The sequence below is a fragment of the Grammomys surdaster genome, unplaced genomic scaffold (genome assembly GCF_004785775.1).
Source record: "Grammomys surdaster isolate TR1022 unplaced genomic scaffold, NIH_TR_1.0 278, whole genome shotgun sequence".
Lineage (NCBI taxonomy): Eukaryota > Metazoa > Chordata > Mammalia > Rodentia > Muridae > Grammomys > Grammomys surdaster.
In genome coordinates this window covers 4,292,055-4,304,342 of record NW_021604719.1, presented here as the reverse complement: position 1 = coordinate 4,304,342, position 12,288 = coordinate 4,292,055, and the positions used below count along the sequence as shown (strand labels likewise).

Genomic DNA, 12,288 nt, shown 5'->3' with positions numbered 1-12,288 from the left:
GTGATGGCACAAACCCTAGTATTTCTGTTACACAGTGATAGAGCAACATACCATCTAAAATGAAGTGGCTATCAGAGAAAACGGAGTACTTCAAAATGGACATGGATAATCTGAGGTATTAGGAGTAAAATAGTGCACAAGAGTATGAAATTGCTGACTAAGGGCACATTGTTCATGTTGAAGCTATCATTCAGAAATAAACTTTAGATCATGTCAGCGGGGTAGAAGCACTGCTACTTCAGGGATAGCCTTGAATAAACAAATGATATAAATTATAGTACATAAAATATGAACCACATGAATTGTTTTTGTGGACTGATAAGGAAAACACTGGCACTGGGGTGAAGAATCCTTTAGCTCGAATATTTGATTGGTGATCTTCAAGGAGGTTGGCATTCCTATTGTAGCAAGCTAGGGAAACTGAGGAAAGCTAAGCTAAGAGCCACATGCTTCTTAAGAGTGACCTCAGGAGGCTGAAATGTGGTGTGACAATGTTATGGGAAAGAAAAAGAAACATTTAAATATTTCACTAAGTCATTTTAATTCTAACACTTATGTCAACATTTACTTATAATAAACAGCATAAATCACTCATGTTATAAAAGAATCATTCCTTCATCTAGAATGTGAGAGAAAATATAGATATTAGTAAGCAGGAAACAGGAAATGTGTTTGCCTCTGATAGTTTGCAATGACCAAGACACGGTACTATAGCCTTAAGTGCATCTTTGTGAGTGTGCTAATGTGTGTAAGCACATGTACATGTTGTGGACTGAGAGGACATCTTCAGGTACTGGTCCTCACCTCCTAACTTGGGACAGTCTCATTTGCTGTTGAATGCCATCAAGCTACCTGGCCCATGGTCAAGTTTTCTTTCTGTACCAAAAATTTACAGCGGCAATAGGATAACCCTTAGTTAACAGCGTATTTAGATACAGTGTAGAGCAGTAAAAAGCTCCAGTGACGTGCTTTCTAAGGACACACTGTCCTTCTGAGGACATGGGATCTGCCTCTAATCTGGCACCATGTCTAGTTTCATTTTACAAAATTAACCTTTACGAAGATCTATACATATCTCCACCTAGAAGAGATCCACCAATCAATGATCAGGAAAATAGTATTTGCTTTTTTTTCTTTCTGACTGGGAAATTTTCGTAAACAACATTATTATGGGCTAACTGGAAAACAACCAATCAAAAAATAAGCGACAGTGAATACTGTTGTTTTCATGGCCAGGCACCATTTGTAAGTGTCAAGCACAAAATCTGAGAAAAGAACTAGTCTTTAAAAAGAAGGCATCCGGCTGGGCGGTGGTGGCTCACGCTTTAAACCCAGCATTTGGGAGACAGAGGCAGGCAAATTTATGAGTTTGAGGCCAGCCTGGTCTACAGAGTGAGTTCCAGAACAGCCAGGACTACAGAGAAACCCTGTCTTGAAAAACCAAAACAAACAAAACAAAAAAGAAAAAAAAAAAAAGAAGGCACCTGAGGACTGACAGACAAGATTTATATTTACTCCCTAAGCAGCAAGGGTTAAACTGTAGAACCCTGATACCAGCAATCTCTTACGTGGGAAAATAGTTAAGTTTATCTTAAATCCCATAGCCTAATTAAAAAAAAAAAAAAAGCCTCTCATGATATACTAGAAATCATCCAGTCATTTATTTTTGTTATATACCAGATATAATGAACATATTAAAAAGAAAAAATGTTTGTATACCAACATGTTTTTATTGTGTTTCTGATACTGGATTCCTCCATTTAGAAGACAGGAACCATGTTTTCATTAAGCTGTGGCTCCTCTTCCTTTAACCTAAGCTTAGTTTAAAAAAAAGTTCACTTGTACAATTATGTAACTAACTTTAATCAATACACAGTAATTAATTATCCAAAGCCTCAATACAGTAGCTAACTTTTTGAAAACAACACAACCTATTTTGCAAAGTAAAAAATATTTTATGTGCTATTAACTACCTCTTTTGAAAATTTCTCTATGCAAGTATCAGAACAAATTCACTTCTCTTTTTAATTCTCTATTTTTGGGTATGCCTTAGAAAAGTAAAATTATATATAAACATTGTCAACTATTATATTTCTAAAGTCAAGATAATGGAATATCTTTCCTAAGTATTTAATTTCTGCAATGACTAATTTTTAAAACTGAAAATCGCTACCCGTGTAATTTTAAAACTGCACTGTAAAACGCCTTTTTATGGGTGGCAAAACAACTCAAAAGTATAAAATGGCATGGCTCCATAAATACAAAAATAGCCATACTATGTCTGACTCCAAATGCAGACTTAGAATCTGTAAGTCTGATGAGAAGTCTCAACCGCCGCCACATGACTGGAACATAAAGGCCTGAAGCAGGTGTGCTGGACCAGGACTCACTTCAGCCCACGATGGTTACCCGGCAGAACTGCTGACACAGAACACGCCCGTGCCAGAAATGAAGCATCACAAATGGAAAGCCAGTCTCTAACAGTGCGCACTGCTGTGCCCTAAGTTCAATTATATCCATAAGCACACAGTGTTAATGTGTCACGTAAGAGAACTCAACATCTTTGGTTTTCAAAGAAATATAATACTTCAAAAAAAGAAATTTGTCAATTTGCATTAACAAGTCATACACATGCCAAATGAAGTTTTACTTAACAGCTGAAGGTCAAGATGCCAATTGTGTAGAGTTATCTTCAGAGAACTTGGAATGTAACATGCTTCGGTCAGGTTAGATGTCATCAATGTCTTCATCATCATCTCCAATATCATCAAACTGGATTTCATCATCATCCCCAGGACCAAATGTGTCTGTTTCATTGATTTTGGCATGTTCTGGAAGTTCTCCATAGGCCTTCAGACTTCTTGCTTCATCTGCATTATACTTTAAGATTACATCAGCTTTGTTATCTTGATAGTCTCGCAGACCAATCAATATAATGTCTGAGGTATTTATCCAAACCTTTTTTCTCAACTTTCCTCTTATGTGGCACAGCCTCCTTACACCATCAAAACACATTGCTTCCAACCGTCCGTTTCCCAGCATTTTCATCACCTGAGCATACTCCTGCCCATCCTCTTTAAACACCAACTCTCTTTTCTCAGACTCATTTTCATTTTTACCTCTGCGCCTGTTTTTGCCTCCTTTGCCTTTATTCTTTGGCATGATGGAAAGGGCAACCACAGGAGTCGGGTGAAGGACTCCTGGCTGAGAGTGGCTGTGACTCCTTTCAGAGCTATACTACCAGGATGGGTGGCAGGAAGTATCTAACAGTGGCAGATCTGAAGCAACTGTCACACTGTAAGTATAGAAGATTCACAGCCAGCAAACTGTTCCAGAGTCCTGGCTTCTGGTAGCTGAAAAAAAAAAAAAAAAGAATATTTTTAGTAAATATTAAGTGACTGTGGCACACAAGCTGGGCCAGCTCTGGGTTACACGGTGTTGTTTGGAATATTGGCTTCAACCCTCTGCCTAGCCACAGATTGCTCTAGTTAATGAAGCAACAGCCTTGACCTGAGCTACTCCATTTTCATTCTAAGTGCCAAGAAGAATGGCTCCACATCTTGTTTACAAAAGTAAACACCATTATCTGCCAGCATATCAGGAGATGCAAACTGGTATTTTGTGCCAGTAAATAATGAAGTCTGAAAATATACCGAATCTTATCAGAATAAAAGACACACAATATGCACATGACAGAACCCCCTTACCTGGGACTGTTAACAGAAGGTGCATCCAGAGGCCAACATACTGACAGCATACTGACTAATCTCTTAGTCACCTGTCACAAGCTCACCCAGGAATACTGGCACATCACACAGCAAAGGATTCCTGCTTCTGTGCCAGTGGCAGACCTCCAGCTCCAGTACAGTTTCTCCTGGCTGACACTGTGTCACTTCAAACTGCCTCTCAATGGCCTGCCACTCAGAGCTGTATCTGATGTCTTTGCAGCTGTGTCTGGTACCCTGCAGGCCTGCCCTTGCTCTGTAGCAACTCTCTGCCTTCAGACAGCCCTTCTACACTCTCAACTCAGCAGCCTCTCTAAGCCTTTCTTAACAAAGACACTGCAACCCACTCATGGACAGTGAGGTGCAGTGTGTGATCTGGGAGTTAATGTTAGTAATTAAGGTAGAAATAAAAGAACCTATAATTGTCAGATATCAGTTATCAAGCAAATCTGGATTCCTTACATCAAATATAACTAATGTGAGTTTATGGATTTATTGCAGACAATAAACTCTGACACAACATCCATTTATGGCTCTGACAAAACACACTCACTACAGATACTCATAGTAGATTTTTAACTATTAAAATACTGAAATATAACCTAGGTAGTGGTAGCACACACCTTTAATCCCAGTACTCAGGAGGCAGAGGCAAGTGGACTTCTGTGAGTTCAAGACCAGCCTGGCCTACATAGCTAGTTCCAGGACAGACAAGACTACACAGAGAAATCTTGTCTAGAAAAGCCCAAAACAAAACAAAAAATGTGTATACACACACAGAAAACTTTTGATAAATTCATATTTTTGCTTCAAATTACTTTTGTGTTTGTTTGAACGTGTGTGTGTAAGCAAGACAGTTTGGGTTTTACAAATATACATCTCCAAATAATAATTTTCTCACTGGTATTTCAAACTCTGTGCTTTATTTCTTCCTGCCATACTATCTTGGTGAATTTTCTGTCATTTGCTTTTAAAAATTTCCAAACAAGGAGGGTGGAGAGATGGCTCAGTGGTTAAGAGAACTGATTCTTCTTCCAGAAGTCCTGAATTCAATTCCCAGCAACTACATGGTGGCTCACAACCTTCTGTAATGGGATTTGATGCCCTCTTCCTGTGTGCCTGACGATAGTTACTATGTACTCACATATATACGATAAATTTTAAAAAATCCAAACTAGTTTCCCTGCTTTTTTTGTTTTTGTCTTTTTGGTTTTTCGAGACAGGGTTTCTCTGTATAGCCCTGGCTGTCCTGGAACTCACTCTGTAGACCAGGCTGGCCTCGAACACAGAAATCCGCCTGCCTCTGCCTCCCAAGTGCTGGGATTAAAGTCACTGTCCGGCTTGTTTTCCTGCTTTTTATGGTTTACAATTTTTGAAGAACAAATTATATATATTACCAATTCCCTGGAATGTATTGAGTCTTACTTTATGGCCTAGTACATTTTTACAAATATCACATTTATTTATTACTAGATGAATTCAGCTGCTCATTTAAGGTACATAGCACAGTGTATAAATAGCCTCCTACAAGCACCCTTTCTTAGAATTATGTGGTCAGCAGCTATCCCACGTTTTAGCAATCCAGCTGCTTGATGGAGATGGAGCACACGGCCGACTAGTGAAGTATGAGCATGATGCCACTGCACCTCTCTTTGCTATATATAAAGCATGGCTCCTCCAGTCTGGGATTCCAGTCAGCAGCCCACTCACTTCCTTTAAGTGTCCTTACATTAATGTAAGCAACCATAGTAGGATTTAAGGGTTAACTAATGTAATCCTTGCAACTCTATAGTTAGACCCTAAGCACTGAACTCAGCAATATTGTTCTATTCCACAGGCAATAAAATACATCTATAACCATGATTACTCACATTAAGTCTGCCTGTTTCAGGTCTCCTTTCCCTTACTTATGATCCCTAGGGTGCCATCAGAGTAACCCACAGGAGAAAATATTTTAAAGCAATCAAGTTCCAAAGCTACTTGATTTCCTAATACCTTGTCATTCCAGGTCATCAGCAATGACAGTTGAGCAACACTGCCCATTTCCCCCTATATTCCTCAAATATTACACAACACAATCTAGGGCCTGCTGCTATTTCAAAGACTCTGCTTTGATTTCTGGGGCAAATTATAGTATCAAATCACTGTGCCAACCAGGGGTTCACTGGGGAAAAGATGATGCAGTCAAGTTGGGTAATATGAAGAGAGGGATTATTTATAAACATGCAATAGCAAAGCCCACCACAGTGAACAGTGCAATTCTCTAGGACTAGATGCAATAGTTTCAGTTAGTCAAAGAGGGATTAAAAACTGGTCCAAGATTAAGATGCTTGGACAAGAAATTCTGATACCTTGATGACACTTCTGGGGTTTTTTTTGGCACAATTGCCTGTAGCTATGTAGCCTCATTTCCAGTTTCTCAGTCTGACTCTCCTCTTCCCCCCGGCCCCCTATACACACGCTTTTGGCTGTTTGAGGTCTTTGCATACCCATATGATTTTGCAAATCATTATGATCCATTTATCAACTTCAACTAAGGTATCTAAATCTTGGTAGAAAGTGCATTTGATCTATAGCTAATGATTCAAACTTTTTCATATTTATATATACAACATATAGGTCTCCAGGCCCTAACCCTACAAAGATGAGCTTAACGCTATGTTATTATTTGTAGTTCACGGTGACTCTATGAAGATAGTAAATAAATGTCTTTGGAAAGGGACTACAGTAGGAAAACAACTTAGGTTGTTCTTCCCCCTTTTTTTCATGGTATCATGCTATCTTTAATAAAAACATGCTTTGATGGTGTAATATTTTCTTTTATATATTCTCTTCATTTAGCAAAAGCTGTATAAATTAGGAATATAAACTTATTGTCTCTAATTTGTTGTCATAGCACCCTATACATTATTCCTACCATCACATGCCTGGATATCTGCCTTTATATTATGAAAACTTCTCTCTTCTCTGTCAAACTGTGTGTGTGTTGGGGCAGAAATGTTTGTTTCTTGTTTCCATTTGGCAGTGGGAGCATTCTCTGATAGCTGAATAGAGAATTGTGTTTTAACTTTGACCCTTGGCATTCGGAGCAACTGCTTGTGCAGTTGATTCCCCCAACTACTGTGGAGGAACCTAAGGGGCAAAGACCAGAGTCTTACTCAATTTGTGAAACTGATAGTCCTAGCCATATTCTTCCTGAACCCAATAGAGCCATGCAAACAGATCTTGAGAAAACAAGGGCATTATACTGTTCAGTAATATGGAGGGAAAAGTAAGTAGGGAAAAAACGCCCAACCTAACTCTTGGTCCAAGAGTCACAAGTGTATTAAGAGATTTCTTTCCGCTGCAGGGTTGGCTCAGTGGTTAAGAGCACCGACTGCTCTTCCAAAGGTCCTGAGTTCAATTCCCAGAAACCACATAGTGGTGGCTCACAACCATCTGTAATGGAATCTGATGCCCTCTTATGGTACGTCTGGAAACAACTACAGCGTACTCATACATTTAAAATAAATAAAATATTTAAGGAAAAAAAAAAGCCTTTGAAAAAACCTAAAACTTCAATTTTCTACAAACAACTAAACTGAGTTTACTGAAATTAAATCATTACGTAGCACTGTATACAGGCACATTGTCTATAATTGTATGTGGGTATTACAGTAGCCTTTTAAAGGCCACTCTTAACTGGGCTCTTCTGAATGGTAACACACTATCTACTTCATTTATCTTAGCTGTCCCTAACCCAGGCCCTATACGAGGCTAAAAGACATGGCTTATTATTCACTCTTTCCACACCAATGTTATTGGATGGATCATGCAAACCACCAGTTAAGCTCAAGAACTAAGATACTTTTCGGCTGCTTCCTACCTAAAATATGTATTTATAACTACCTGCAGCTGTCAATGCAGTTTGCTTTCCAAGACATAGGACACTTTACATAAAGATAATCAATCATATGTGATACAAGATAGTCTAGTGAACACACTGTCTGAAATGCATACTACAAAAGCCTAGTATTTAAAATGGTTAAAATAGCATTACCATGTACATCAAACAAAAGCAAGATTAGTGTAATTTATACAATTATTCATTTTCTCTATCATTCTATGACACCTCTTCAATATTAGATGAGCATTTATCCCGGGAAGTGGTGGCGCACGCCTTTAATCCGAGCACTTGGGAGGCAGAGGCAGGCGGATTTCTGAGTTTGAGGAAAGCCCGGTCTACAGAGTGAGTTCCAGGACAGCCCAGGCTACAAGAGAAACCCTGTCTTGAAAAAACAAAAAAAAAAAAAAAAGGAAGGAAGGAAGAAAGAAAAAAGAACATTTATTATGTGTCAAATACAGGAGCAAGAATAAAGTTCTCTATCTTACATGAAGTGTTAGAAACCACAGTAATAACATCAGCATGGTATCTAGAAAATAGAGGTGATTACAGAATGGCACCTTACATGTCTCCAAGAAACTGCTTTCTGCTCTCTCCTACAAGGATGCCTTCTGTGTCCACGGCATCTTTCTGCCTCAGCTACCACTCCACACAGTTCTCCTAAGTATCCCTAGCTATCCTCCGTCGCAGCTGGCTAGCCTTTAGCAGCTCCACAGACTCACCTCCTCTCACAAGCTACCAGTCACCTTGCATCAGCAGACACACTGCCATCAGCCATTACTGACATTTTTGCTGATGACCTTCTATTTTTTCAGATTAATCTTACTTCCATATTTCTATAGCTCTATCTTATTGCATCCAGAATGTTCTTTTAACAACAGAACTATAATTTAGTCCTTTCATGGTTCAATTTCTTTGATGGTTCTCAACTGCCTTAGGAAAAACCCTAAATGCTCCAACATGACTCTTTAGAAGCAGCTGTTAGTGTTCTTTACCCATTACCTAATCACACCTCATTCTCCCCTTTGTTATTCTGGTAGCTTCAGCAAATTTTGCTCCAATGTTTCAGCTGTTTTAAGTCTGTCAATCTTTTTTTTTTTTTTTTTTGGTTTTTTTGAGACAGGGTTTCTCTGTGTAGCCCTGGCTGTCCTGGAACTCACTCTGTAGACCAGGCTAGCCTTGAACTCAGAGATTCGCCTGCCTCTGCCTCCCTCCCAAGTGCTGGGATTAAAGGCCTGCACCACCACCGCCTGGCTTGTAAATCTCAAAAAGCAGAACAATGCAGCTTCTGTGCCTGGGTAGAAATCTGGTAAGTGAACAGCACCACCTAGTGGTCACAACACTGTTGGGGCAATGAGGTTTTCTGAAATACAAAGGCATGTTTCTCACGACCTTCAATTTCCATTTTGTTATACAAAACCTTCCAAATGTGGATTTATAATATCAGGTTCATAACCCCAAATCTTAATTCTGCCATCCGAGGAACTTCTACAGAGATGAGCAATGTGGTCTGACTATCACACTTTCTGATGACTTAACTATCTAGTTAAATGACTGAATGCCTGGCTTCTAGAGATTTCTTCCAGTTTCCATCTCAACCACTGTTGGCAGCTTCTGAAAACTAGAGGCTTCTGACACTCTGCTTTTTTGAGACAAATGTGATCTGTGTTGCCGGGCGGTGGTGGTGCACGCCTTTAATCCCAGCACTTGGGAGGCAGAGGCTGGTGGATTTCTGAGTTCAAGGCCAGCCTGGTCTACAGAGTGAGTTCCAGGACAGCCAGGGCTACACAGACAGAGAAACCCTGTCTCGAAAAAACAAACAAAACAAAACAAAAAAAAAGCGATCTGTGTGACTAAGCAATGACAGGGTTCCTTGTGGCTTTGCCCTTATATTCATTATCAAGTAGGTTGTCACATTCACACACCAAATTTTGAACTTCAAATTTATTGTAAAAAAATTTATAACCCGTAAAGTACTTAGAGATTTAGGAATTCAGACTCTAAAGTGTCTGTCCTTTAGTGGGGTATGTGTCTGTCTAGCTCTTGAGCCAGAAATTATGAAAAGGGGCTGGGTTGATGGCTCAGCACTGCACAAGCATAAGGACCTGAGTTTGGCCCCCCAAAGCCCATAAAAAAGCCAAGGTAAGCGGTTTGTCCCTGCAATCCCAGAACTAGGGAGGCAGAGGTGGGAGGACCCCCTAGGGCCTGCTAGCCAGCCTTTCGGAGTTGAATCCGTAAGATCCTGGAAAACAGGTCTCAAAAAATCAAAGTGGAGAACAGCAGAAGTCATCTAATATCAACTACTGTCCTCCACATTTCTGCATGAGTGATTAATATTGGGTCTGACATTCGTTTAAGAATGAGTTGTCTGACAAATTCTTACTAAAGAATAACCCATTGAACTCACGTACTGTGCTCGTGTGTTTTATATGCTATTACAAGTAACCACAAACTCAGTGGCTTAAATTAATAGAAATGTATTCTCTGACAGTTGAAATGAAGGTACTGGCTCACTCTGTCTGGAGGCTCTGCAGAGCTTGTTCTAGCCCCTCAAGACTCTGGACAAGCTTTTGATTTTCCTTGGCTTGTTCACGGATCACTCCAATCTATGTGTGTGCCTTTATATTCTTCTATGTGTCTCTAATCTTCTCTTGTATCATTTATCTTTACCTATTCATTGTATTTAGCACTCCCTCTAAATTTCAGATAATCTCTTCTGGAGATTAATTTAACTACAACTGCAAAAATTCTTCCAAATAAAGTGCTATTAACAGGGATAGGAATGAGATCTTGGAATTGTGTCTGAAGGGATATGATCCCCCCACACTGTAAATAGACAATACACTTTAAATATAAAGTGTAACTACATTTTCCAAATAAAAACTCAGTGACAGTAAAGACGTTGCTTTATACTTTTATAAATCTAGATTAACTGACACCCTGAGTGCTCACCTCCTCCGGAGTGCTATGCTCTTCTGGTTGAAACATGAAAAATCCAACCTTGAACAACCACAAACTCTGATTTTCAGAAGACACTCTGAGAATCACAGCTTCACAGTAAATACTCTTAAAGTGTATATAGAGCATAGTATAAAATTGTTAAAGTGAAACTTCAAGGTCACATGTTTTACATAATATACATATTTTTACGTTAAGCTTACCCAAGTGGTTGCCCCTTTTACATTTCCAAGAACAGTGCACATCTTGCACTACTGTACTTTGAAATTTTGCCTGCTTGGTGACATTTAATTGTAATACTAATTGTAATATTAAAAGTGATACTGCACTGTGATTCTTTTAATATTACTTTTAGTTTTTGAGACTTTACATTACCCTCTCTCCCCATTTCCCTCCCTCCCAAACCCTTCACACTGCACTGAGATTTTAATCTTATTTCTTCTCTGTTTATTTGTAGTCATCTTATCAAGAAAGGGTAGTTCTCAATCCCCCCACACCCTACACACACCCACGTAGCTCTGGGGATTCAATCCTAGACCTTGGACAAACTCTACTGGTGAGCTACACTACCAGCTCCAAGGTAAGAGTATGATTACCGGTCCAAGATCACTGTCAGAAAACAGAACCTCTATTTTTCACTTTCAAATTCAGTTTTATTTTCACTCACCTACAAAATAATACTTCGGCTTCTGGCCTGGTTCTCAGGAAGGTGTAGTCTCCCAAGTCTGGAAGAAATGAAAGGAATGTGACCTTAAACCTCCTTCCCATTTGCCTCAGCAGAAGCTTTAAGTGCCCCAGGCTGCTGAGTGGACTTCCGGCTCTCATTTTATAGGCCCCACCCAACCCTTACTCAGGGCCTTGCCTCATTCCTACCTGCCTGTTATTTCCTTCTCATAAAACCTATTAATCCTCAGCAACCTAGAGCCCACCCTGCCTCTTTCATTAAAAAAACAAAAACAAAAGACTCAACAACAACCCCGCTCCAAAAAAAAAAAAAAAACCGGGAACACCTGATTCCTGTTACACACGTGGGAAGCGTATAATGAATGCCCTGTAAGAAACGCCATGTTGATCAGAGGCAAATTAGTTAACTTTGCTGCAGTTGGAGCCTTAACTCCCTAATCAGTAAAATAGACACAATATGATTTATTGTTTGGGGGGGGGGAAGGAGCTTGCTAAGAGGTACTCAACGGATGTTTAATTTAACCGAAACTTATCGTGTGCTTACCACGTGCCAGCCACTCTCCTAGACGCCTTTTCCAGATACTGAGCTCAGGTAACAATCTGAATTTACCTTACGCAGTACTATTTAGCAATATTTAGACTAAAGCAGAGGTTTAGTATCCAGGCCAAGGTCAGTGGGCCGGAAGGTAAAGAGCAGGGACTTAGAAATTCTAGTCTCTACGCATCTCTGAGAACACGTGTTTTCTGCCTAAGCCGCCTCGTCCAAATACGATTGTAATTTGTGAGACAACCTCCTGCAAACTACAAAGCTCTCTACCACCGGAGATTAGCTCCCCACACCTCTGAAATGAGCTCTTGAGAGTCCCACGGAGATTTCCCCAAACTTGGTACTCACAGTGACAAAGTGCAGCGGAACCCCTCTACCGTCGCAGCCGGGCGAGCAGCAAGACTACGCGCCCTTCCTAGGCAACGGCCGGCCACGCCCCTTCCCGTCGAGTTCCCGCACTGCCCCCTCCCCTCGTCCAAGGAGGGCCGCCC

The 12,288-nt window shown here is 40.0% G+C and overlaps 1 protein-coding gene across 1 annotated transcript; it reads right to left on the bottom strand.

Annotated features, from left to right (window-relative positions):
* Positions 1-522: 522 nt before the first annotated feature.
* Positions 523-12,232, bottom strand: LOC114629203 (eukaryotic translation initiation factor 1A). The gene is made up of 3 exons (XM_028777213.1): positions 12,146-12,232; positions 11,234-11,291; positions 523-3,353 (listed from the first exon to the last, which is right to left on the bottom strand). Exon 3 carries the CDS (start codon positions 3,160-3,162, stop codon positions 2,728-2,730), a length of 435 nt encoding a protein of 144 aa, XP_028633046.1. The 5' UTR covers positions 3,163-3,353; positions 11,234-11,291; positions 12,146-12,232; the 3' UTR covers positions 523-2,727.
* Between the last annotated feature and the right edge of the window lie 56 nt (positions 12,233-12,288).